General features: G+C 42.2%; 1 protein-coding gene across 4 annotated transcripts in view; it reads left to right on the top strand.

Annotated features, from left to right (window-relative positions):
• GREB1 (growth regulating estrogen receptor binding 1) overlaps window positions 1–24,722 on the top strand; it is a 168,383-nt gene that overhangs the window by 115,526 nt on the left and 28,135 nt on the right. For 3 of the 4 annotated variants that reach the window (XM_032792329.2, XM_032792326.2, XM_032792323.2), the window contains exons 12-22: window positions 4,375–4,503; window positions 6,870–6,995; window positions 7,472–7,669; window positions 7,750–7,930; window positions 10,623–10,815; window positions 12,647–12,783; window positions 14,209–14,548; window positions 16,898–17,013; window positions 17,715–17,914; window positions 18,863–18,952; window positions 22,056–22,669. In XM_032792329.2, the coding sequence (XP_032648220.1) occupies window positions 4,375–4,503; window positions 6,870–6,995; window positions 7,472–7,669; window positions 7,750–7,930; window positions 10,623–10,815; window positions 12,647–12,783; window positions 14,209–14,548; window positions 16,898–17,013; window positions 17,715–17,914; window positions 18,863–18,952; window positions 22,056–22,669 (2,324 nt within the window). Of the gene's footprint in view, window positions 1–4,374; window positions 4,504–6,869; window positions 6,996–7,471; window positions 7,670–7,749; window positions 7,931–10,622; window positions 10,816–12,646; window positions 12,784–14,208; window positions 14,549–16,897; window positions 17,014–17,714; window positions 17,915–18,862; window positions 18,953–22,055; window positions 23,922–24,722 lie in introns of those variants that run through there. The other variant, XM_032792331.2, reaches the window with a different exon arrangement.

Raw genomic sequence — 24,722 nt, 5'->3', positions numbered from 1 at the left:
TTTCTATAATATATTTAGTGTATATAGTTGCGAAGGGATCAGGGATTAGCCCCTTCCCCACACCCAGTACCGAGGCTCATGCTCGGGTCACCGGGCTTCAAACCATGCTCGGCCTGCCATAAGCTGATGCCAACGGGAGATCCCCACAACTCCTGCCTTAAGTGCCTTGGGGAATCCCATCTCTCGGATAAGTGCTGGATCTGTAAGGCCTTTAAGCCGAGGACGAAGAAAGAGCGGGACTTTCGTCTCAAACAGCTCCTGATGGAGGCAGCTCTTAGTCCTACTCCCTCGGCACCAAGCACAACAGGGTGATCATGCGCTCGCTGGGAATGCACACCCCGGTGACTCAGCGCAGGTCCTTCCGTCCTCAGCCTCAGCGCACTTACCACCCATGTAGGCCGCGACAGGACTTTGGCAGAAGATGCGGCCAGGGGAATCGCAGAAGGCAGTCTGGGCCCCAAGGGGGTCAAAATCAGGGCGCCCCTAAACCATCCGCAGGACCCAAACCGAACTTTTGAAGGGACGCCCGAGGACGACATACCAGTTCTTTCCCAGGATCCTTTTCCGCCTGTTTACAACCGCCTTTCCCATTTCTTCCCTGCGTGGGCCCAACTCACATTGGATTGTTGGGTCCTACGCACAGTATAATTGCGATACCACCTCCAATTTATTTCGCCCTCTCCCACCCCCCATCCTCGTCCCTCTTCAGGGACCCCCTCACAAGCAATTCCTCTTGCAAGAGTTAGGGATGCTCCTAACCATGGGAGCTATAGAGGAGGTACTGAAAGACTCGAGGGGCAAGGCGTTTTATTCCCGCTATTTCCTAATCCCCAAAGCAAAGGGAGGTCTGAGACCTATCCTAGACCTGCGAGGACTCAACAAATTCATGATAAAGTTGAAGTTCCTCATGGTATCCCTGGGGACCGTCATCCCGTCCTTGGATCCCGGAGACTGGTATGCCGCCCTCGATATGAAGGACGCGTATTTTCACATCGCTAATTTACCCACCACACAGACGGTACCTCTGTTTTGTGGTCAACCATCAACATTTTCAATTTACGGTCCTTCCGTTTGGCCTTACTATGGCCCCACGAGTATTCACGAAATGCATGGCTGTAGTTGCTGCCTCCCTCCGTCGTCATCGAGTACACGTCTTCCCTTATCTCAACGATTGGCTCATTCGAGGGACCTCGGAGACACAAGTCACCCGTCATGTGGGCATCATCAAGGACCTATTCAGGCAACTAGGCCTGATTATCAATACAGAAAAATCCACTCTGGTTCCCACTCAGAGAATAGACTTCACTGGAGCCATCCTGGACTCCACTCTAGCCAGAGCCTGCTTACCACAGCCCCGGTTTCAGGCGATGGTATCAGTTATCCAAGGCCTGCAAAACTTCCCGACAACGTTGGCTCGCGCTTGTCTCGGCCTCCTAGGTCACGTGGCGGCCTGCACGTCCATGACCAAACACACCAGAATATGCCTCTGTCCCCTTCAAACTTGGTTCAACTCGGTATACCACCCGGGCAGAGATAGCATAGACATGATCCTCCCCCTAGCATCATAAACTCCCTGAACTGGTGGCTGTTGCCTGCCCTGGTCTGCGCAGGGATGCCTTTCCACCCGCCTCAACCTTCAATGGCCCTGACCACAGATGCGTCATCTCTGGGTTGGGGAGCCCAGCTCGAGGATCTCTGCACTCAAGGCCTTTGGTCAGCTCAAGAACTGACCTTGCACATCAATGTACGGGACCTGAGGGCAGTCCTCCTCACGTGCCAGGCATTTCAAGAGCATATACAAGGCTGTTGTGTCTCTGTGTTCACAGACAACACAATGGCCATGTTTTACATAAACAAGCAGGGCAACACACGTTACTCCCCCCTTTGTCAGGAAGCCATCCAGCTCTGGGACTTTTGCATAGCCCACTCGATCGACCTGGTAGTGTCTTTTCTCCCAGGGGTTCAGAACACTCTGGCGGATCACCTCAGCAGATCCTTCCTGTCTCACGAGTGGTCGATTCGTCCGGACGTTATCCATTCTGTTTTCCGGAAGTGGGGTTCTCCCCGCATAGACATCTTTGCCTCCCGCGAGAACAGGAAATGCCATGTGTTCTTCTCCTTCCAGGGTCACTCCCTGGGCTCTCTATCAGACGCATTCCTGATACCGTGGACGAGCCATCTCCTTTACACCTTTTCACCATTCCTGGTGGTCCACAGGGTCCTGCTCAAGCTCTGCAGAGACAGAGCCCACCTGATCTTGATTGCTCCAGCGTGGCCGAGGCAACACTGGTACACCATGTTGCTCAACTTCTCGCTGGCCAACCCAATCCCCCTACCTCTTTGGCCGGATCTCATAACTCAGGACCACTGCAGACTTCACCACCAGACATGCAGTCTCTTCACCTTACAGCATGGTTGCTGCATGGTTAAGCCAGTCCAAGTTACGCTGCTCTGCCTCGGTACAACAAGTACTCCTGGATAGTAGGAAAGCTTCCACTAGGTTAATGTATCTGGCCACGTGGAGGCTTTTCTCCTGCTGGTGCGAGCAGCATAACGCTGTTCCTACTGAGGCACCGGTTCTTACAATCTTGGACTACCTCTGGTCTCTAAAACAACACGGCCTAGCAGTTTCATCAATAAAGGTGCACTTGGCGGCCATCTCTGCCTTCTACCCAGGAGAGAACGGCTGCTTGATCTTCTCTCACCCCATGGTTTCGAGGTTCCTCAAGGGCTTGGAACGTTTATACTCACAGGTCCGCCGCCCCGCCCCAACCTGGGACCTCAACCTAGTTCTAGCCAAACTTATGGCTCCTCTCTTTGAGCCGCTGGCAACCTGCTTGCTGCTGTACCTGTCCTGGAAGACAGCATTCCTCGTAGCCATTACTTCGGCAAGGTGAGTCTCTGAACTTCGGGCACTCACGGTTGACCCCCCCGTATACAGTGTTTCACAAGGACAAGGTACAGCTGCGACCACATCCGGCCTTCCTCCCTAAAGTGGTATCGGCCTTCCATATCAATCATGATATCTTCCTTCCGGTCTTCTTCCCGAAGCCACACTCATCACACCGAGAGCGGCAACTGCACTCCCTAGACATCCGTAGGGTTCTCACGTTTTATATTGAGCGAACAAAGCCCTTTCATGAAACACTCCAACTCTTCGTCACAGTAGCAGATCGAATGAAGGGCCTACCTATCTCCTCCCAGAGGATTTCATCTTGGGTGACATCGTGCATCTGCACCTGCTATGACTTGGCTCATGTTCCGATGAGCCACCTCACCATACTTTTTACTAGGGCTCACGCTTCATCTGCCGCCTTCCTGGCTCATGTACTCATCCAGGAGATATGTGGTATAGCTACCTGGTCCTCGGTCCACAGCTTCACATCACACTACGCGTTGATACAATAATCCAGAGATGACGCGGCATTTGGTTCAGCAGTGTTACATTCTGCGACATCTCACTCCGACCCCACCGCCTAGGAAAGGCTTGGGAGTCACCTAATTGGAATCGATATGAGCAAGCACTCGAAGAAAAGACAGTTTACTCACCTTTGTAACTGTTGTTCTTCTAGATGTGTTGCTCATATCCATTCCAAACCCGCCCTTCTTCCCCTCTGTTGGAGTAGCCAGCAAGAAGGAACTGAAGGGCCGTTGGGTCGGCAGGGGTATATATTCACCGCCATAGCGGTGCCACTCCAGGGGGCGACCCAGCCGACCCACCGAGTGTTGCTAGGGTAAAAATCTTCCCGCGAACGTGCACGTGGTGCGCGTACACTTAATTGGAATGGATATGAGCAACACATCTTGAAGAACAACAGTTACAAAGGTGAGTAACTGTCTTTTATACAGTCCTACTTCTGTGTTTGACTGGAATATCTCCACTAAGGAGAGGTTTGAGCATGTTCTTACTTTCACAAGGATGTTTTTTCTTTTTGTTCTCCCGAAGACAGCCGATGCCCTGTATAGGCTATGCTGATACTGTTGGCAAGAATTCTTGGCACTCTACAGCTTTACTCAGAATAATGGGTTTGAATGTCAATGAAATAACTAAGATCTAAGGGTTCATTTTGAAAGCAGTATGGCTCAGATGAATGACAAATCCAAAACTGTTTTTGTACTGTCGTTTCCATATATTGCTTTGCAAACATACTTCCTGAGACAAAAGATAAAATAGAGGGGGGAGCATAAAACTGTTCATTTGGGGAGGTGAGAGAGAAAGATGCTGATTTCTGTTACTTTTGTTTTGGGGGAATATGCCTTTCGATAGATATTGTTATAGTTATTTTATCAATTAAGTAGAGAATTTTGATTTTAATTTGAAGTGAATTCAAAATTGAAATTCAAATTAAAAAGAGCGTATTTTTTGTCTTTTAGGGAAGTACCAGGCACGAGTACTGTCTGAGAGCATGCTTACCCCAGCAGAGTATCAGAAAGAAGTTAACTATCAACTAGTTACTGGGAAAGTGGAAACATTGGGCTCTTTTTTTAGCACCCTTTGTCCAGGTACATAATATGCCATAAATAGACACAGTTCTAAGAGCCTGATCTTTGTACGTCAGTGGCAGTTGCAGGAGCTCATCACTTTTCAGGAACAGGGTATATAGTAAGAATACATACAAACGAGACAAGGAAGATCTGGGAACGTACATTTGGTCTCTCCTTAAGAAATTCTCCTGGAATGCATCAATTTATAAATGCCTATACTGTAATAAAAATGCATGAATGTATAGTTGTGTTCTATTTCTGACTGCACAGCACAGACACATTGATGGGTGAATGCGTTTGATGCATGCACATAATTTCTGTTGATACTAATGAACACGCTCAGATTAAGAGGAGAATTTGAGTACTCCCCTTCTACACCTCAGCATGCATTCAATCCTGAGCCCGCTGAAAGAGAGAGAGTAGTACCGAGTCACCAGTAGGGCTGCTGATCATGGCTCCTTTCCACTTGCAATTCAGTAAGGTGAAGTAAATAGAGGGGAGCTGGTGCTGCAGGCAGGGAAGCTGGCAAGAACAGTGTGCCCTGCATACGTCATGAGCAGAGCTGAGTGAATGAGGGATTTTTTGGTTTGGGGGCTTAACCAAAAAAAAATGGTTTGAAATTAATTATTTTGAGTTTTCTCACTGAAACAAAAACCAAAAAATAGACAAACAAGTAAAACATAATCTTGGATTGAAAAACACTTGAAATGAAATAAGAAAAAAATAAATAAAATGGAATGGTTTTGGTTTTTCCTTTTTGTTTCATTTTTGGTGATTTTTCTCCTTTTTCTTTTTAAAAAGTAAATATAGCTAAATTTCAAAATGTCATTTTGAAGAAAAAAGTCAAATATGTTTTGTTTTGAAATGGTCAGTATGAACTGTTTTGATTTTTTTCAAAAAAGTTTGTGGAGGGGTTTTTTGGCCAAAACTATTTGCCAAATTTGACCTGAATTTGTGAATAATTTAAATGTCCCAAGAAATGCATTTTTTTAAGCAAATTTACTATTTGCCAAAAAATTTTTGCCTAGCTCTCGTCACAAGCCATCAACTAGCCATTTGAGAGTGATTCTGTTTTCTTAGAACTGTCAGACACATTTCTATGTCGGTGGCTGCCGCTGCCCCCATTTTCTGTTAAAGAAGACTCTCACAAGTACTCAGGTGCTTCTTTTCCTTGGGCAGTAAGAGTAACTGAAGATTCTCAGAATAGCTTCCATGCACATCATGTTCACTCACTAGATTGCAGTTAAGAATCTAGAGCCTGACCATGCTCAGCTCACTCTGGGTGTACTAATGTGTCTCTGCACAAGTGCTGAGCAAACTGAGTACTCGGTGGTAACACTATGTCCTGTATATCTTTCAACAAGACCGAACAGGTTGTAAGAAGGATCCTTATGTGGATGGATATACCATGAAATACAGTGGCACTATTCAGTAAAATATGTCTGGTTTTGCCTTATGTATAGCTAGAGAATCCCATATTGCAGGCTTACAGGGGCTGCAGAACTTATTTTGTAAACATCACTCGCTGGGATTTAGAAATCAAACTAAGTCTGTAGTGACTGAACTAAAAGTAAGGTTTTATAAGCAATTCAGATTTGTTTTATATTTTATTTAACAAATAAATTACAATGATATAAAAAGAGCATATTTTAAGACATAAACCCAAGATGGCAGAGTTAAGATTGAATGTACAACCTTCTGTTGTGCTCCCTTATTTCTGAGTATTCCATTTTTTAGTCTACTATGGCTTTCTATCCATTTGACCACAATGCCTAAATAGGGAGGAAGGGCTAAAGCTCTGGACTGGGACTTCCAAGACCTGGGTTCTATTCCCTACTGTATTGCTAGATAACCTTGGGCAAGTCACTTTACCACTCCCTGCCTCAGTTTCCCCATCTGTAAAGTGGGTTTAATGATACTGACGTCCTTTATTAAGCACATTCATATCTTCAGATGAAAAACACTGTATAAAAGAGCTAGGGATTGTCTGTTGATTTTTTTAATTTAACATTGTGTTAAGTCTTGTGCTTTGCAGGGAATCTTATCTAATGACATTCTTTTATTTTTAAATGTATCCCTTACACTGTGGCTGGGACCTGTCTATCCTTTTCCTGTGGGATGACACAGAAATATAATTTACCTAGGTTCCATTAACATAGGGCCTGGTTCTCCTGTCTCTTACATCCATTTTCTATTGGTGTAATTCCATTGACTTCAATGAGGTTAGTCCTGATTTACACTGGTAGAAGTGAGAGGAGAAACTGGCCCATAGTTTCTTTGCCCTGGGTGTTGATTTGGTTCTGTTATGACTATGGGAGCCATTCAGAGAAGAGTTTAATTGTGTACCATGGATACTAATATCCACTGTCCTTTCAATGTGGTAGATGGTGACATTGAGGTTCTGCTGGACAAGTTTTATCAAGAAAACCAAGGCCAGAGGTCTTCATCTCTTTCTACTTCAGTGAATAAGCCAACAGCATTGGATATAACTGGCGCAGCTGTGTGTACAAGTAAGTTATGAAGGTGTCTGAAGATGTAGCAGAGGAGGGGGTCTCTCCTTCAAGACAAACTTAGGCCCTAATCCTGCAGTTGGATCCATGTGGGCAGAGCCTTATCCCTTTGCAGAGTCCCAAACTCAGGTTAATAGAAACTCCTCTTGTTTCGGTCCTCCAAGTTTGCATGGTTAGAAGTTCCACTTCCTTCCTGTGTATCTCCTCATCTCTCAACCTTAAGGTTGGACCTTAACTCTGCAGCAGCTGAGCTTCAGCCCTGAGGAGCTTGAGACTCATAGGATTAAAAGATGGTGGTCCACAATTATGCAAATACACAATTTCACAAAGATTTTTTGGATGCCCCTTTAGCTTTTATGAAAGCAGAGTCCTAACTCAATAAGCAAGCTACTTTAAAGATTGCCAGACTTTTAGGGAGAGTTTGTATAAGATTAGGCTTCAGTCATTCAACTGAACAGATTTTTGCCTCTTTCCAGGTTATAATGTTGAACGGCATCAGATTCGTCCATTCCAGCTAGCGGTGGCTCAGAAATTGCTGTCTCACGTTTGCTCAATTGCTGACTCCAGCACTCAAAATCTTGATTTGGGTTCCTTTGAGAAAGTTGATTTTCTGATTTGTGTTCCTCCCTCCGAAGTGACATATCAGCAGACACTGTTTCACCTCTGGCATTCAGGTGCTCATTATTAGCTAGATTTATTTTATATACGTTCAGGAAACTGTTAGCCGCATCTGACCCCTGTTCCGTTTCTTTAGGTGTTTTATTAGAACTTGGCTTAGAAAAGGAGCACCTTACAAAGCAGAGGATGGAACAATATGTTGTGAAGCTGGATGCAGAGGCCCAGACTAAATTTAAAGTGTTTTTGCAAAACTCTATGCAGAATCCACATACACTGTTTGTACTAATCCATGATCATGCACACTGGGATCTTGTGAGGTAAGAACAGCTTCATTCTTAGGCCATTTTTAGAGAGATTATTATTAATTATTGTTGTTATTGTTTGTATTCTTGGATCGTTGCTTCATCTTTGTCACCCCTTTGTATGCATCCCTTCACTGGCTTTTCCTTTCTATGCATCAAACATAAACACTTCCTTTTAAAGCCCTTGGTTATCTACCTGCCTATCATCTCTTATGCCTTATCGAGCCATCAATGCCAGCCTTCATTGTCCATCAGTTACATTTTCCCACAAGTACCTTCATGCATTCTGTCAGGCTGTCCCTTATGTATTGGAGGAATTCTGTGTAAATATGTGTAAAGCCACCACAATATCCACCCTCACATCCCTCTTTCAAATGCCCCTCTGCTACAGTGCCTGCAGAAACTCCACAGTGGCTGGGCAGTTGGTATGATGTGCTAGCTGCTTATTACTAGAGCAAGTTGGAAATTTTTCTGATGGTATGTTTTTTTTTTCAGTTGAAAAATGCCAATCTTGTCAAAATCAGAATGTTCTGTGGTTTCTGCCAGGTCGCCCACCCACATCCCCAGCTCGTTGGGGAACCTGGGCTCCCAGCTCTTCAGCAACATGCCTGGCGGGGAACTTCAGAATCAGAGGGCATATTTCAGAAACACCAAAATGCTCTCACTGCAGGAATGTGTCAGTGTTTCTAAAATAAAAAAATGGCATTTTCATTTCTGTAAGGAATGCCAAGATTTTGACAGTTTTGTCCTGAATCAGGATGAACATTTTTCCAAAACTTGAAAATTTTCACAAAAATGAAATTCAGCTTCCCTACCAGCTTATTATACCAATCATAATTTATTGGAGGATGGGTGACATCCCAGTGGACTAGAGGAAGGAAGACATAGCACTAACCTTTAAAAGGGGGAACAAAGATGACCCTGGGAATTAGACCAGTCAGCCTAACTTTGACACCTGGAAAGATATTGGAGCAAATTATTAAACAATCAATCAATTTGTATGCACCTAGAGGATAATAGGGTCATAAGTAAGAGCCAATATGGATTTATCAAGAACAAATGTATCACGAAAGGGTTTTCCTGGTGGCATTATATGGTTGTCACATTTGTTCTGTTTTACTGACACCTCCCATGTATTTGTTGTAAGGGTTACTGGCTTAGTGGATGGGGGAAGCTGTAGACTTGATATATCTTGATTTTAGTAAGGCTTTTGACACGATCCCACATGACTTTCTTTTAGTAAACTAGGAAAATGGATCTAGATGAAATTACTGTAAGGTTGATGTGCAACTAGTTGAAAAACTATACTCAAAGAACAGTTATCAATGGTTTGCTGTCAAATTGGGAGAACATATATAGTGGGGTTCCCCAGAGGTCTGTCCAGAGTCCAGTACTAGTCAATATTTTGATGAATGACATTGATAATGGAGTGGAGAGAATGCTTACGAAATTTTCAGATGACACCAAGCTGGGAGGGGTTGCAAGCACTTTTCAGGACAGGTTTAGAATTCAAAATGATCTTGACAAATTGGAAAATTGGTCTGAAATCAACAGAATGAAATTTAATAACAGCAAGTGCAAAGTACTTCACTTAAGAAGGAAAAATCAAATTGAGAATAACTGGGTAGGCAGTAGTACTGCTGAAAAAGAACTGAGGTTATAGTGCAGGGGTGGGCAACCTTTCAGAAGTGGTGTGCCAAATCTTCATTTATTCACTCTAATTTAAGCTTTCACATGCCAGTAATACATTTTAACATTTTTAGAAGGTCTTTTTCTATGTCTATAATATATAACTAAACTATTGTTTTATGTAAAGTAAATAAGGTTTTTAAAATATTTAAGTTTCATTTAAAATTAAATTAAAATTCAGAGCCCCTTGGAATGGTGGCCAGGACCCGGGCATTGTGAGTGTCACTGAAAATCAGCTCGTGTGCCACCTTTGGAACGCTTGCCGTAGGTTGCCTACCTTTGTTATAGTAGATCACAAATTGAATATGAGTCAACAGTGTGATGCAGTTGCAAAACAGGCTAATACCACTCTTGGGCATATAACAGGAGTGTCATATGTAAGACATAACTATCCTACTCTACTCAGCACTGGTGAGCTCTCAGATGGAGCATCGTGTCCAGTTTTGAGTGCCACACTTGAGAAAGACGTGGACAAATTGGTGAAAGTCTGGAGGAGAGCAACAAAAATAATTAAAAATTTAGAAAACCTGGCCTCTCAGGAAAGATTAAAAAAACTGGACATGTTTAGTCTTGAGAAAAGGAGACTAGGTGGGACCTGATAGGTCTTCAAGGTCTTTAAACACTTTAAGAGCTGGTATAAAGAGGACGAGACCTGACTACAGTCCCCAGAGGACCACGTGGCTGTTGGCAATTGTTGTGGTGCCAGCCCCTTCTCAATCTCCTCGTGAAGTACACTGGGGGCTGAGGGAAGTCTGCCATCACAGCCCCTAGCCTGCGGTGTAATCCACCGTGGCAGGGAATTCCCAGCTGAGGAGATATGTGGCTTGCTTTCCCCTTCCTTTGTGCCACTGGAGTGGTGCAAAGAGAGCAGAGTAAGGCCAAAGAATCCAGTCCCAAATTCCTTGTGGCTGGTTCACTGTGCTTTTGTGTCCAGGTCTGAGATGGTGACACGCATGAATTTGTCATAAGCATACATTTATACAAATCACTTAGGAGAGTTTGGGGTTTCTTTTTGCAGCGCTGTTCACAGCCTTTATCCTCAAGCGGAACCATCTGTGGGACTCGTTGATAGATTGTTGAACTGCAGAGAGGTGAAAGAGGCTCCAAACATTTTGACACTCCATGTGACTTCCTTCCCCTATGCTCTGCAGACACAGCATACTCACATCAGCCCATACAATGAAATCCACTGGCCTTCGTCATACAGCAATGTAAGATGGATGTTTTCAGGATTTTAGGTTCATTCAATAACTATTTTACATTTACATGTTCTGAAAAACACTTGAGACCACGTGTTCATGTAAGTGAAATGATGAATAATGTCTGCATCACTCCTATCTTTCCTCTTCCTCATTCAGTATATAGACGCGTCTCTCTTATTCTTCCATCTCTTCCCCTTTTTTGTTTGTTCCCCTTCTGCCACTCACCTTCCTTCCATTTCTCCCCTCCCTTTCCCCAGTATCTATTAGTCCCTTTTCAGTCTATCCCCCAGGTCTTTTATCTTCCAAACTGTTTGTCCCCTTCCATACTGTTTCTCACCCTCCCAGTCTCCTTATCCTCAACTACAGTTTTTGATGGCTCGTGGAAGGAGCAGCCTGAAGAGAAGCACTGGTTCAGGAGCTGCTTAAAGAAGAGTCCTTGATATCCTTCCCCTACTGTCTGGCCCTTTTTCTTTCCTCCTCTCAGGGGAAACATATTTCTATCTGCTCCCAATGAAAGGTGGCTGGCAGGAGGGAACACGGTTAGCCACCTGAACTGGCATGTGTGGCATTGCTATGCTGCATTGCAACATGGCACAGCTATGGCAGACAGATGACCCTAAGGCGACCAGCTGTCCTAGGAATCCACTGAAATTTGTTGAAGCCTACAGTTTCAATAAAGCCATTCAGGATGTCTGGTAACTGTAAATGTAGGTGACATTGGATCATTAGCTACTGAGAATGTGCGGGGGAGCTGTGCTTTTTGTAGTGATCTAAATTTTCTACCCCCACCTTTTTTTTTCGGTGAGCTACTCACACTACTAAGGTATGTCACATTTTCATACCCCACTTGCCGATGCCTAAAATAAATGAAGGTGTTTATTTGTAGACCATATCCTGAGGAGCATTTTGTTCCCTCTCCATGAGCAGTAATGTCATAATCCAGGTCTCTGGGCCATGCCTTTCTCTCTGGAGGGTTTCAACACCTTATTGGGCAGAAAGTAGTCCTACAATGTCACTCTGATCCCCAGTCTATTAAGGACAGAGCTGATGTAACTGCCAGCTGTATTAAGCATCCATAAACTTTATGCAAATATTTGTTAAAAATAATAAGTGAATTATAGTATTGGGAGTGTGGTCCTGACTGCTCAGAGGAAGCTGCAAAGACCATGACTGCTCCCTCCACTGAAGGCGTCTGCCTGCTTCTTACAAAATGGTTGCAATCATAGGTTTTAATCTTCATTGTTTTTGAATTCTGAGAAAGAAGGAGGTTCTGAAATTTTTTTTAGTAAATCTTCAGCTTACTAAGAGATCATTGCATTTCCTCTCACACATCTCACCATGGTTATCCATGCTTTTTGATACCTCTATTTTAAGCTTGGTTCATATGCTCTATATTGAAATAACTACAATGTGGTTCATGTGTGCAAGGTGTACCAGTGAGAGCGCATTATACTTACTATCAGAAAAGTTCCCTGGCTGTTTTTCCAACATTTTTTCAATATTTTTCTCCAGACTTTTATTTTTTTGGCTCATACATTTTTTGATGTGTGGAAAGATGATGTGTCAAGTAGTTCAGAACTGTGCAGTCTTTCTACTGTGCACAAGATAAAAATATATATAAATCCACCCAGATCCTCACCTTGTGTTAATTGTAAGTAAGCTTCATTGAATGACACCAATTTAAACCTTCTCAGAATGACCTATTGTGAGTATGAATGTGTGTGTATATATATGTGGATTATTTTATATATATGTGTGTGTGTGTACGAGATATAAAGAATGTCTATATATAGGTGATGGTAGTTTTATCCTTAAATTGCTGTTGTCTTATTTACTTTAGGGAATAGATCTATACCATGAAAACAAGAAATATTTTGGGTTGTCAGAATTCATTGAATCCACCCTTTCTGGACACAGCCTTCCGTTACTTCGATATGACAGCTCTTTTGAAGCTATGGTCATGGCTTTAGGAAAAAGGTACAGTACATTCTTTAGTTTAAAGCATTATGAAATTTGAGAGGTAGTGTGGTCTAGTGGGTGGGATACTGGGCTGCAAGTCAGGAGATCTGGATTCTTTCTATTCCTGGTTTTGCCACCGACCTAGGGCAAATCACTTTACCTCTCTTTGTCTCCTTTTCTACTCCTAACCTTTCTCAGTTGTCTTTATTTAGACTGGAAGCTATTCCGGGCAGGAGCACTCTCTTGCTACGTGCATACCTTCTAGCACAGTGAGACCCTGGTCTTCGCTGGTGCCCATAGGGACTACAGAAATAATATTACAAACAAATCTTGTGTTCAAAATGAAATGTTAGAAATTAACTAACCCCCAGCCAATACTTTTTGACTGCTTCCCTGCTCTTACAGGAACTGACTTCATTAGCTTAATTAGTTTTATGTATGAACTAATAGACCAAAATGTATGGGAATATTGACATATAGTACAACTGTCTTAATGGTCAAAAGTTGTGGATTTAAATGGCTGCATTGTAACCATCAGGAGTTTGCATTCTGAGTTGCAGTTTAATGTCTATGCTTAGTCTCAGGTGTTATTTAGTCAATATTGGGAGTGTGATTCCATTCTGAATTTGGCTGGCTATCAAAAAACTGATTTTAACATACAACATTTGTAAATATTTTAATGGGACCACAAAGAGCAGGTGAGATTTCACTTTGGCTCATGGAGTTAAATCAATGAAAGACTCAGTTAGGGAGAATGCTGTAGAACATCATCAGAGCTTGAAAAAATGTCAGTGAGCCGATTTGCTCCATGCGGGGAGATTCAGATTAAAAACATAGTTACTCCAACTGCATAGTAATTGTTACTTAGGTATATTTTTTGCATGCACAGATCTCCAGTAGGATTCCTTGGAGGTGTTAAGGTGTGCACGTAATAAAAGATTGGGCAAGCAGAACTGGGCAAAATTGTCTAATGACTGGGGGAATCTGTTTGTATTAGGGATAAATCCAGTTCTTTCTATTGATTTTAGTAGTAGTTGAATCAGATCTTTCATGAGTAAATGTGAGTAAAAAACAAGGATAATGCACTATGAGGAGTACTTTGTTCATTTATATGACAAGTGCATTTTAGTTTTGATTAATAGTACTGCATAGTTCTCTAGCAAATATCCAGTAGTATGTTTTGCAAATGTGATGAAGTTTAATAATAGGAGATAATATAACTTCACTACACCACTTAACTATTACATCTATACTGAGAAGGGGAGAGATTGCATCATGGGTCTTGGAATTACAGGATTTGCAGATTACCTGTTGGTCAATGAGGTTCTACTGTGTACTGGGCATGATTTTTCACCTGGATTAAATTTTGAGTATTAATAATTTTTACAAGGGCAACTTTCTCACTTTAATTCTAGGATTTTAATGCTTCACAATTTATTTCAGATTTCCCAGATTACACAGTGCAGTGATAAGGACATTTGTCCTTGTACAGCATTACTCTGCAGCTATGATGGCAGTAAGTGGCCTGTCTCAGATGAAGAATTACACCTCAGTTGAAACTCTGGAAATCACCCAAAACCTTGTAAACTCTTCAAGGCAGTGCCCTTGTGGTCATGGCTTCATGGTGGTGTTAAGAATTCCTTGCATTCCATTGGCTGCTGTGGCGTATGAACGACTTTATCATGTAAGGGAAAGACTATCCCTTGCAGATAATTTTGAAATCATCTTGGGAAATCCTAATTCTGGAATCACCATAGGGAAGCACTTTATGGAGCAACTAAAGGTAACTTGCAGAATGACATTACCTGAAAAGAAGCTCTGAGGAGCAGTGCTTTCAGTGGGTGGCTGGTGATATAAAGGTTTTATTGGCATGAGATCTGGATGTTAGTGACTGAGATGGCTATTTCCCAGCAAAATTAAAATTCCCTGAAGAGCCTGACTCCTATCTATCAGACACATGCATCTGTCATTCCTATAGCCAGCTTCTGATGGCTGCTCAGGAGGGCCTTTACAAACGTGTTAGAATTCCCAAACACCAACAGCTTTAGCCCCAATCAGCTTCATTGCACTGGACTGTGGCACCAATGAAGCAACATAGTGGTAAAAGTCCAAGTGAAAATGAAAGCTACTTTTGGTTTGAAAAAACCTTTACCAGAGCAGAGAGGCTGTTTCCCCTTGTGAGCAAACCTCAGTGACCAGTTTGGAATTGTATTGCACAGCCTACCAGATGGAAAGGCTTTGAATCAGTACACTTACCTACAGGTCTCTGAATGGCCCAGGTTTTCCAAGCATGGTGCCTAATGTTTTCTGAACCTTATGTGATTTTGTAGATGATAATGCTGGAAATAAGATTTAGATTTTTAAGGCTAGAAAGGACCACTATGATCACACAGTCTGACCTCAAGCATCACACATGTTGAATTCCACAGACACTATCCCTCTTAGTACAAATGCTATCACCACATATTAAAACAAAAATATTTGTATTCTCTAAACTAGGACTGCTCTTACCTTCTGAGTCTGATTCATGTCATTTATCTACTTAGCTCAACAGAGCTGAGGACAAGAGCCTGATTTTGAACTCATTCTGATTTAAATAAGGAATAACTCCATGCTTTAAAGCTGATATAAGTGAATTCAGCATCACATGCCATGTTGTCTTAGGTGTCTTGAGCAGCACTGCATTTACTGTTGGTGTTTGTAGGGGTGCTGGCCGGGGCTCGACCCTCTCTGGGGCTGAGGGGAGTCACAATGATTCACTGTACACTGCTGAGGTTTGGGGAATTAGTCCAGCCATGGGAGTCTTTCCTGGCGGTAACTGGAATAAACACCGTAATCCCAGGCCCTGGGTCAGGGTGGGTAACAGTGATCCAGTGCTCAGGCCCTCAGGCAGGGCTGAGCAACAATAGTACAAACGGTAGGGAGCCCAGGCCCTGGGTCAGGGCGGGGCAACAATGAGTCAGGAGCTCAGGCCCTCGGGCAGGGCTGAGCAGCGACAGTAGGCCCAAGCCTTCAAAAGGCCTGGGAGAAGGGGAGACTGCCACCCGCGAGTCCCAACCCGGGGCCCTAGCAGCGGCAGAGGACCCGCTGCTGAGTCAGTGGGGATCCCGGCTGCAACACACTGACATGGGCTCTGGCAGTGCTGCAGGCAGACTAGGGTTGGCTGCCCCCAGGCTTCTTCCTAACTCCCCCTCAGGTAGGACCTGGGTCAGGGTATTGTCCTCTGGGCAGTCCAGCACCATAGGTTCCTCGGCGTAGTGGGCAAGTGGCAGTCCCGGCAAGTCCTCCAGGTAGCAGGCGCAAGGTAGGTCTGGCAGCTCCTCCAGGTAGCGGGCGCTGGGCAGATCCGGCTGGTCCTGGCGGCCACCTTGGGCTGCGGGGTTCTCCCAATTGCGAGCTAGGTTGGAGGCGTTTGGCCTCTCTGGCGGCTGGGGCCTTACTGAGCTCTGAGGGAAAGCCTTTATACTTCTGGATCGCCACCTGACCCTCTGAGGGGCGGGCTCAGAGCTCTCTAGCTCTGCCCCCTCTGGCCGCCGGATGGGCTCTTCCCTCTCCGGGGTAGAGGGGAGCCACACCACCTAACTACAGTGCTTAATGAATAAATAAGGACCAGATAGTGATACCCTTGCTCCCACTGAGTAGTACCTTACTCATCAAGAAATCTCATTGACTAGGTACTAATCAATGTGAATAAAGGTATCATTCAATGGGCCTGATTATCAAAGGGTAACTGACAGCTGTGGTTAGAAGACAGAACCAACAAAGGAAAGCCTTTATAGTGAGTAACTCTGCTTTCTGTCTTTGAAGATCAAGCTATACATCTTCACAATGGTTTCTCATGTTTCGTGGAGGAGCATTTGGATCTATATTTAGTCACTTATGGTAGCAATTCACTAGAGTTCTGAAATATAGCCATATTATGGGGCAGTTTATTATTGATATAAAAATTCTGAAAGAAGATTAGACCATTTTGTAACTCAGGACCTTTCAGTTTAGAGCCTGATCCTGCAATGATTTATCTTGTGGAACGTCTGCAGAATTAGATCCATACAATAGACAATAAATCATTTGTTTCTTCATTCTTGTTGTGCCATATAAATATGCCCACCAATGTTTTTATATTCTATGACAGATATGGCAGAAAATTGAAGATGTGGAGTGGAGGCCACAGACCTATTTGGAATTAGAAGGTCTGCCTTGCATATTAATATTTAGTGGAATGGACCCCCAAGGGGAAGCCTTGCCAAGGTAGGAAGCAAATACTGACAAATATTTCCATGACATTTTTTCATTCCCGATGGTTCACAACTTCCTTTTTCTCTGCACCCTTCAAATGGCTGAAAAATCATTCTGTGACCTGCTGTGTCCCATAATCCTTTGTGGGTGCAAAGGCTGATGAAAGTTGAGTGACAGGATGACTTTTGGTAGTTTCTATATCAAAAAAGTGGAACATTTGTGGTGTAGTAGGTTGGTGGTAATGGTTGTGAGGCTGAGGTCTGAGGTGCAATCTTTAATTTTCACAACATTGCCAATTATTCCTGTTTTTATAGATGAGGAAACCAAGACACAAAAAGATCCCACTAATCCTTGGTATAGGCAGGTGCAGCTCCCATCAACATCAGTGTTGTGCCTGCTTATGAATTAGTCCAAGAGGTTAAGTGACATCCCTAGAGTAGAGAGAAAGTAAGTGTCAGAGCCAGGATTAGAACTCTGAAGAATCGGTCTCCTAAATTTATGCCTAATTCTTTGGATTATACTGCTTAAAGTAATAATAATGAAACAATATAGTGGTGAATTTACTGAAAGACAGCACAAGTGATTTGAATTGGTCACTATCTCACACATCAGTTAAGTAGGCAATGACAAAATTACTCATTATTTCTTTTGCAAACACAATCAAAGGTGTGGAATACCATGAGTTTTCATAGTATCTTTTGGTTTCTTTCCAGATCATTGAGATATTGTGACCTTCGTTTAATAAATTCCTCTTGCTTAGTAAGGACAGCCTTGGAGCAAGAGCTTGGCTTGGCAGCATACTTTGTTAGCTCTGAAATCCACATGGAGAAGGTGGTCGTGAATGATGTATTGGAGAGTGACCCAGAGAAACTGAGTAGTACTGATAATGAAGATGAAGAAATTGTGACAGAAGGTAAATGAACCTGTGTAGTGCCAGTTCTCTTAAAAGGTATTTAAACAGCAATTGTGATTAAATACTAATACCATAAATTTCAGCTAAGTGAGATGGACATTAGCCTTTAAGAGTGCAAAGCAAACTGTCAACAGGAAGGGAACAGTAAATACATAAGTATACAGCAATCAGTAGCATGGGAAGCTGCAAAAGATTGGGAGACATCATTTGAATTTACAGTGATGGTTTGTGCACTTTTGGAATTAAACTTATCAAATAACATTATTTGTACTTCCTATATATTGTGTCTTACAACTGAGGAATGCAAAGAATTTTATTACATTAATTAGTTGAACCTCAGAACCCTTGAAAAGTCATTATTTTACCCATTTTACAGATGGGGGAACTGAAGCACAGAGAGAATAAGTGATTGCTCAAGGTCACATTGAAGGGACTGCTCAACGGAATAAGGTGTTATTCAACACAAATAAGGGTGGCAGAATAGGGGCCAAAATTAACAGAAAGATGTATTTTGAAAGGGGGATGAAATTATTTTGTTATCAAAGAGAAAGGTACAGTCTGGTTGTGAAGTTGGTTTAAAATCTCATTTTAAGGGTGGTCACCTAGTAGTACCAACATAGGGGCTACTGCTGGGATAGCAAAGAAGAGGAGGCATGACTAGCAAAGAGGGAATGCGGCCGAGATACCTCTGCACTATGCCAGCTGTTCATTGCAGTTTTGGCTCTCAGAGGCTGTTGCAGCTCAGCCAAAGTTAGAACAACCCTTAGGCTGCTCCACCATAGCCTAGGAAGAATGGCCACACTCAGAACAGCACCTGAATCAGGGCACCTAGATAAGCTTTAAGCCACTGATGCCCTGCATCCCTTCGCTTTATGCACTTTGGTCATAGCAGAGAATTGGTCTTTGGAATTGTAATTCTCCTCCATCCTCCCCCTTCTCATGAAACAGGCTCCACTTCAGAAAAGAGAAGTCCTGTCAAAAGAGAGAGATCATGCTCCCATGACTCTGCATCTTCATCTCTCTCTTCAAAAGCTTCAGGTAAGACTTTGTGATGATCTTTCTCAAGTGGTAATTAGGATGTAAAAGCGGCAATTCATTTAGCCTGGCAAATGAAGAATAAAAGACACAAATCATTAGGTTTTTGGCGAAACCTGTTTGAATGAACTTGCTAACACTTAAATTTTAAAAAAATCTGAGCTTTCAAGAATCTTACTTCTGAGATAAAAAAATAACAAGATTGCCTCATGCTTGATCCATGAATGCCTAGACACAGGGCATTGTACAGATCTGTGAGTAGGGTCACTGTGTTATACAACAGTATTGTAACAACAGAAATGTTCTTTAATATTTTTATGACAGGTACCAAGATGCAGATCCTTAGCTGGTGCAAATTGTCAGAGCATCATTTGAAACCAGTGGACTCACGACAACTTTCACCAGCTGAGGATCTACCTCTGTATTTTCAAAGGACCTTCCTAAATTGTGCCTGAAAAAATGTTTGTGAACTTTTTTTGGGCACTAGAATGTGTGCTCACAAATTTTTCAGTGTAGAGTGTTTCTTTTAGAAATGAGTGTATTTTGTCAATACTTTGCCCTATACATTGAATATATATTCTTTCTTCTCAATCTGAAAACTGGTTTAAGAACAGACCATTAAGGAATTCTGCACCAAAAATATTTAAAATTCTGCACACGTTTTAAAATTCTGCATATTTTATTTGTCAAAATAATCATGCCAATTTCAATTATTTTGCTGATTTATTTCAAAATACCTGTCAGCAAATGTATCTGTAACAATACAGACAACAAAAAAGGATTCAGGAAATGTTTTTTGACAAATAGATTCCTTACTAGGCATATTAATACAGAACTTCAAGTAATAATTTAAACTACAGTACAGAAAGGTATTTATCACACCCCTCAGAAGCAGTACAAAGACTTGGGGGTGTCAGGATAGTTAATTTCTGGCAGTCTGGGAGTGAACCTGGAGGGTTGTTGGGTGTGGTTGGGAGAAATATGGAACAGGGTTTTTTGCAGGGGAGACAAGGGATTGTTAGGGGGTTGGGGAGCCTCTCCCATGCAGACCCTGGCTGACCCCTAGCCTTTCCCATTTGGGCAAATCTGCACCCTTCTTCCCCCAGTCCCCATGTGTCCCTACAGTGGCAGCCCATTCCCATTCAGTCCCTGGCTCAGTGCTGTCATTCCACTAGCTCCTGTGCCCTTACCTTAATCTGTCCTTCCCAATCACTGTGAGAAAAGTAGCCTCTGCTCTCAACGGCTCTGTGGCTGGCTGCTCTGGCTCATGAGCTGTCTGCCCTCTGTTTGCTGCCACAACAGCCCCTGATGGGCAAAAGGTATAATTGCAGTGGCTCCCTGGCAGAATGTTTTACAGTATTCTGTGGGGGGATGTGAATTTGGCATATGTGCAGTGGTGCAGAATTCCGCCAGGAGTAAAGGTTTGAAGCAATGTCAGGAGGTACTAAAAATTTAAATTTGTATGATTTTTTTATGGACAGAGACTAATGGAACAGAACAAAAAAGTGCAATATGCATTGTATCATACTTCAGTAAAAATACATGTTTATTTGGAAGATTACAATTTCATGTAACATCACAAAACATGTTATATTGCATTAGCTGTAAAATTAAATGTTTCAAGTTATTTCCAAATAATTATTGTTCTCACCACAGCTATATGAGTATTCTGACTGTGAATTCTTTTGCCATAAGGCACAGTGGCCATTACAAATGGAAAAGCACCAAAATTTTTAAGTTTTGAGATGTATACTGTTCTTCAAAGGCAGGCTGCTGACCTCTTCTGCATTGCCTTAGGATGCCACTTGTGGCTTTGTTGGCCTGAATCTGTTTGTTAAAGAAAATCTCTTTGGACAGTTCTTGCACGTGGATACACGTCTTTGGCATGTTGTCACGTAGTACTAAGTCCAAAATGTATTAACATTGTTGGTGACATTTTTACCATTGTTTTTATTCTGCTATTGACTGCTTTGGAGTATGCAATTGGGATATCTCTTCCTGTTTCATGGGGACAAAGCAAGTGGGCATCCCTCATTATTTTTCCACAAACATATGAAAGTCAAGAAAGGAACCATAGTACGTAACTATATTGTACATCACTTTTGGATCTCCCAGAAACTATGGACTTCACACTTAGAAGGTCCCCCATAGCTAGTCATGACAGAGGGTGTTGTAGAATAGGGTCTGGTGTAAGGGAGCATGATCTGTACATTTTAGTGTGAACACTCCCCAGCTTTGTTGGTCCATGTCTCATGGAGATTGCGTCTATCTTTGGTAGCGTTAATCTGTGGAGTTCCTGCGTGATGTCATGGGCCTCTAGGCAGTGAGTTTATGGGAACTCTGGTTTTGGAGTGTGAATTGTATAGCTGTTTTCTTGGAAATTGGTGCATGCCCTAAATTAGATGGTTGAAGTCTGCTTGACTTTATGAGATGGTATTTGTTTATATCAGTGCTGACAATCACTTTTTTCTTTTCTTTTTTTATTCCTTGCGGGGAGACACCAACAAGTGCTATGGAGATCAGTGCCTTGGAAAATGGACCATTTTGAAAAGCTAATCTGAGAACTGCTGATCATTTGCCTCTTGTTTTTGAAATTGTTGAGAGTTGGGAATGCTCAGCAGCTCTCAGGATCAGGCCCTCACCTGCCAGCAGGCTGATAAGTGTAATGTTAATGGGATTCTGGTAGAACATTTAGGATCAAAATCATGCCTATGTTAAAACTGTTGTAGTGTGGTGGGGAATAACCTGTGACTATTAAATTTTTTAAAGTTATATTTTTTTACATTTCTCGAAGAAATGAAAAATTTAACGAACATAAGGCTCAGTGCTGAAATCAGTGGGAGCTTTGCCATGGTTTTTAGTGTTCCAAATTTGCATGGGCTTATTCACACAAATACTCCTGTTAGTTTCAATAGGACAACCTGTGTGAGTTAGGTGAACACAATTTGGCCCAACAGGAGCAGGTATTGACTCACACCTTTTGATGTCTGCATTATACATTGTTTACTGTGGTTTGACAATGAAAAGTGTAATAGAAATGTTGTGGTTCAAGATAGTTGCTGAAGAATCACATTACCCCTTGTTGAAACACAGATTTTGTTTTTAGGTGCAGCATTCTACATTGAATCATCTCCTCCTTTAGCAACAGCGGGGGATGTAGCAAAGTCATCCCACCAAGTCCTAAGCAGCAGTACTGAAGAGAACACAAACAACTGTGAAAGGCAAAGGCAGAAAGTAGAAAAGGGAGCGCAAACAGTGATCAGCAAGCACTTGCCAGCTGCAGCTGAACAGCTGGATTCAAAACAGAACATAAAAAGTGCCCAAATTTCCATCAACTCATCGTCATCACCTTTCTCCTCTTCTTCCTCTTCCTCTGCACCTACTCACAACTCCTTCATCCTGCAGACGTCTCAGTGCTCCATGACTAAAGCATCAAAACAGCCCCCCATTGTTTTCCTGCCTAAGCTGGTGTATGACATTATTACTTCTACTGACAGCAGTGGACTTCCCAAGTCATCTTCCCTCTTGCCTTATCATTCTGTGATGTGGGCAAGTTCTTTCCGCCCTGTCATGAGTAAAATGATGACCTGCACGGAGCAGTCTCTATACTATCGCCAGTGGACAGTTCCCAAACCAATCCATATGGACTACAATAATAGAAATGAGGGCAGAATGGACACCTTTCACCCAAGGAGGCTGCTGCTGAGTGGGCCACCTCAGGTGTGTACTAAGAAGAGGGTATTATTATCATTGTTTTATTTTGATTAATTTTGTCTTCATCTCATTAAGTGCTAGGTTAATGAGATTATTATTCATACCTAACTGATTTTTTCACTGGTGGAAAAATAACCTTTCTTATGTTTTTATTACTGTATCCACCTTAGTTAAATCTTCCTCTCTTCACTGTTAACTTGAGGCAAGGACAATTAAGTTGTAGTGATATTTTTTTTTGTTGTCAATCTTTATACAATTAGTGTTGTGTTTTAAGGAAATGATGCTCTTTTTTTTCTTTGAAAATACATTTGACACACCGTGCTGTCCCTTGCAGCTTGTTACAGACTAATAGGAGTTACATTTTAAATAAAGTTTGAATAGCCACCGAGGGTCAGTTTCTTATGGTCAAGCTGATTAGGGTGTGAAATTGGCAGAGTCAGCCATTTTCTTCATGGTTTGGAGAGAAATAGAAGTTGTCGCAAATACAAGAGGGACTGATCCACTTCAACAAAGACAGCTAAACTTCTGGCCCAAGAGTTTTCAAATGACTTTGTAAGGACACTTGGAAGTAGATAAAGACTTCAGGGAACTTTTTCCCTCTTAAGTGTCCTAAGAATATTTAGCGTGCAGCTATGAGCATAGTGGCTCTACAATTCAATGCATATACTGTATACTAAAAGTTCTAATGTTCCACTGAAGTTTTATGCAACATGCCAGGCATAGGAGAAACACCATAGCCACCAAGAGAATATTGCATAGAGCCCTCAGAAATTAGAAATAAATCCAAACTAAGGCAAAGACTTAGATGTCCAGTTTTTGTACCATTCACCCACTGCCTAAAACCACAGAAAGCCAAACTTCAATCTGCCACTCACTCTTCTATACCTGTGTATTGCAGAGGTCTCAGTACAGAAAAGACCACATTCTGCTCCTAGTTTAATAGGTGCAATGCATTGAAATAGATGGTGTCACACTGGGGTAAGTAAGACTACGAATTGGTTCTAAGTATTTGAAGTATGAGGCACTTGCAAGTGCTGCTATAAATGTATAGAGGGTACCAGATGGATCACTGAAGAATATCTCTTCACTGCTATTCATCTCCATGATCAAAACTCTCAATGTTTCCTGTGGATTAAGATAATAAGTGTTCAAAAGAGATGAATATATGGTAAACACAGACAAGGTAAAAACTGATATACTGTGCAACAGACAGCTAGTATGCTAGCACAGCCAAGAAAAACATACATTGATGTAATTTTGGTTGGAATTTTGAATGCCTAAAAATCAAGAAGTTCAAAGTTATGGTTCCCAAAGCTACAGTAAGGGTACAAAATAACCCATATGTAGTAGTTTGTATTACTATGCCATTAATTTGGCCATAAGATAACTGATTTCTGCCCACAGATCTATGCTTGTGGTTCTCAACAAATTCAGTGGGAGTCCTGTATTCATCTGAGGACAGAACTTGGCCCTTAACACATATATGGTATGTGTCATTGGCCAAATATATGCAGAAAATATAGTCTGCTTATTTATTCATTTGTCTGCTTCTTGGGGCATGAGTGCAAGTCTGATTTTGAGGGATTAAATGGTACATAGGACTCAGGTTGGCCCTCTGCACAGAGGTGAATTTCACCTCAAAAGAACACTGTCTGTTCTACAACTCCTCCATCTCTTCTCTGACTGTCTCCAGAACAAAGGTTCTGACCTACAATTTCCCACTGACTTTAATGAGAGTTGGATCAGGTCCTAAAAATATTCTCCATGCATTTATTTATTGCATACTCACCAGTTCTTCCTGATTACACACCTGTTTCATACTGTATTTTTTTTTGAGGAAATCGGGAATTAAATGTTTCATTTTATTAGATATTTCATTTTTAGGAGTATATTCTCATTTTAGTATGTTGGGGAAACATGGCTGCTTAGCTCCATTTAATGCCTGAACCCCAAACATACGAAAGAGAATATATTCTAAAAACATACAAAACAGTCAAGAAAGTATGTTGGTTGCTTTTGGCTTAATGTATGGTAGTATGGTGTCTATTCTAATGGCAAG

Source organism: Chelonoidis abingdonii, chromosome 3 (assembly GCF_003597395.2).
Source record: "Chelonoidis abingdonii isolate Lonesome George chromosome 3, CheloAbing_2.0, whole genome shotgun sequence".
Lineage (NCBI taxonomy): Eukaryota > Metazoa > Chordata > Testudines > Testudinidae > Chelonoidis > Chelonoidis abingdonii.
This window is presented reverse-complemented; position numbering and strand designations above follow the sequence as displayed.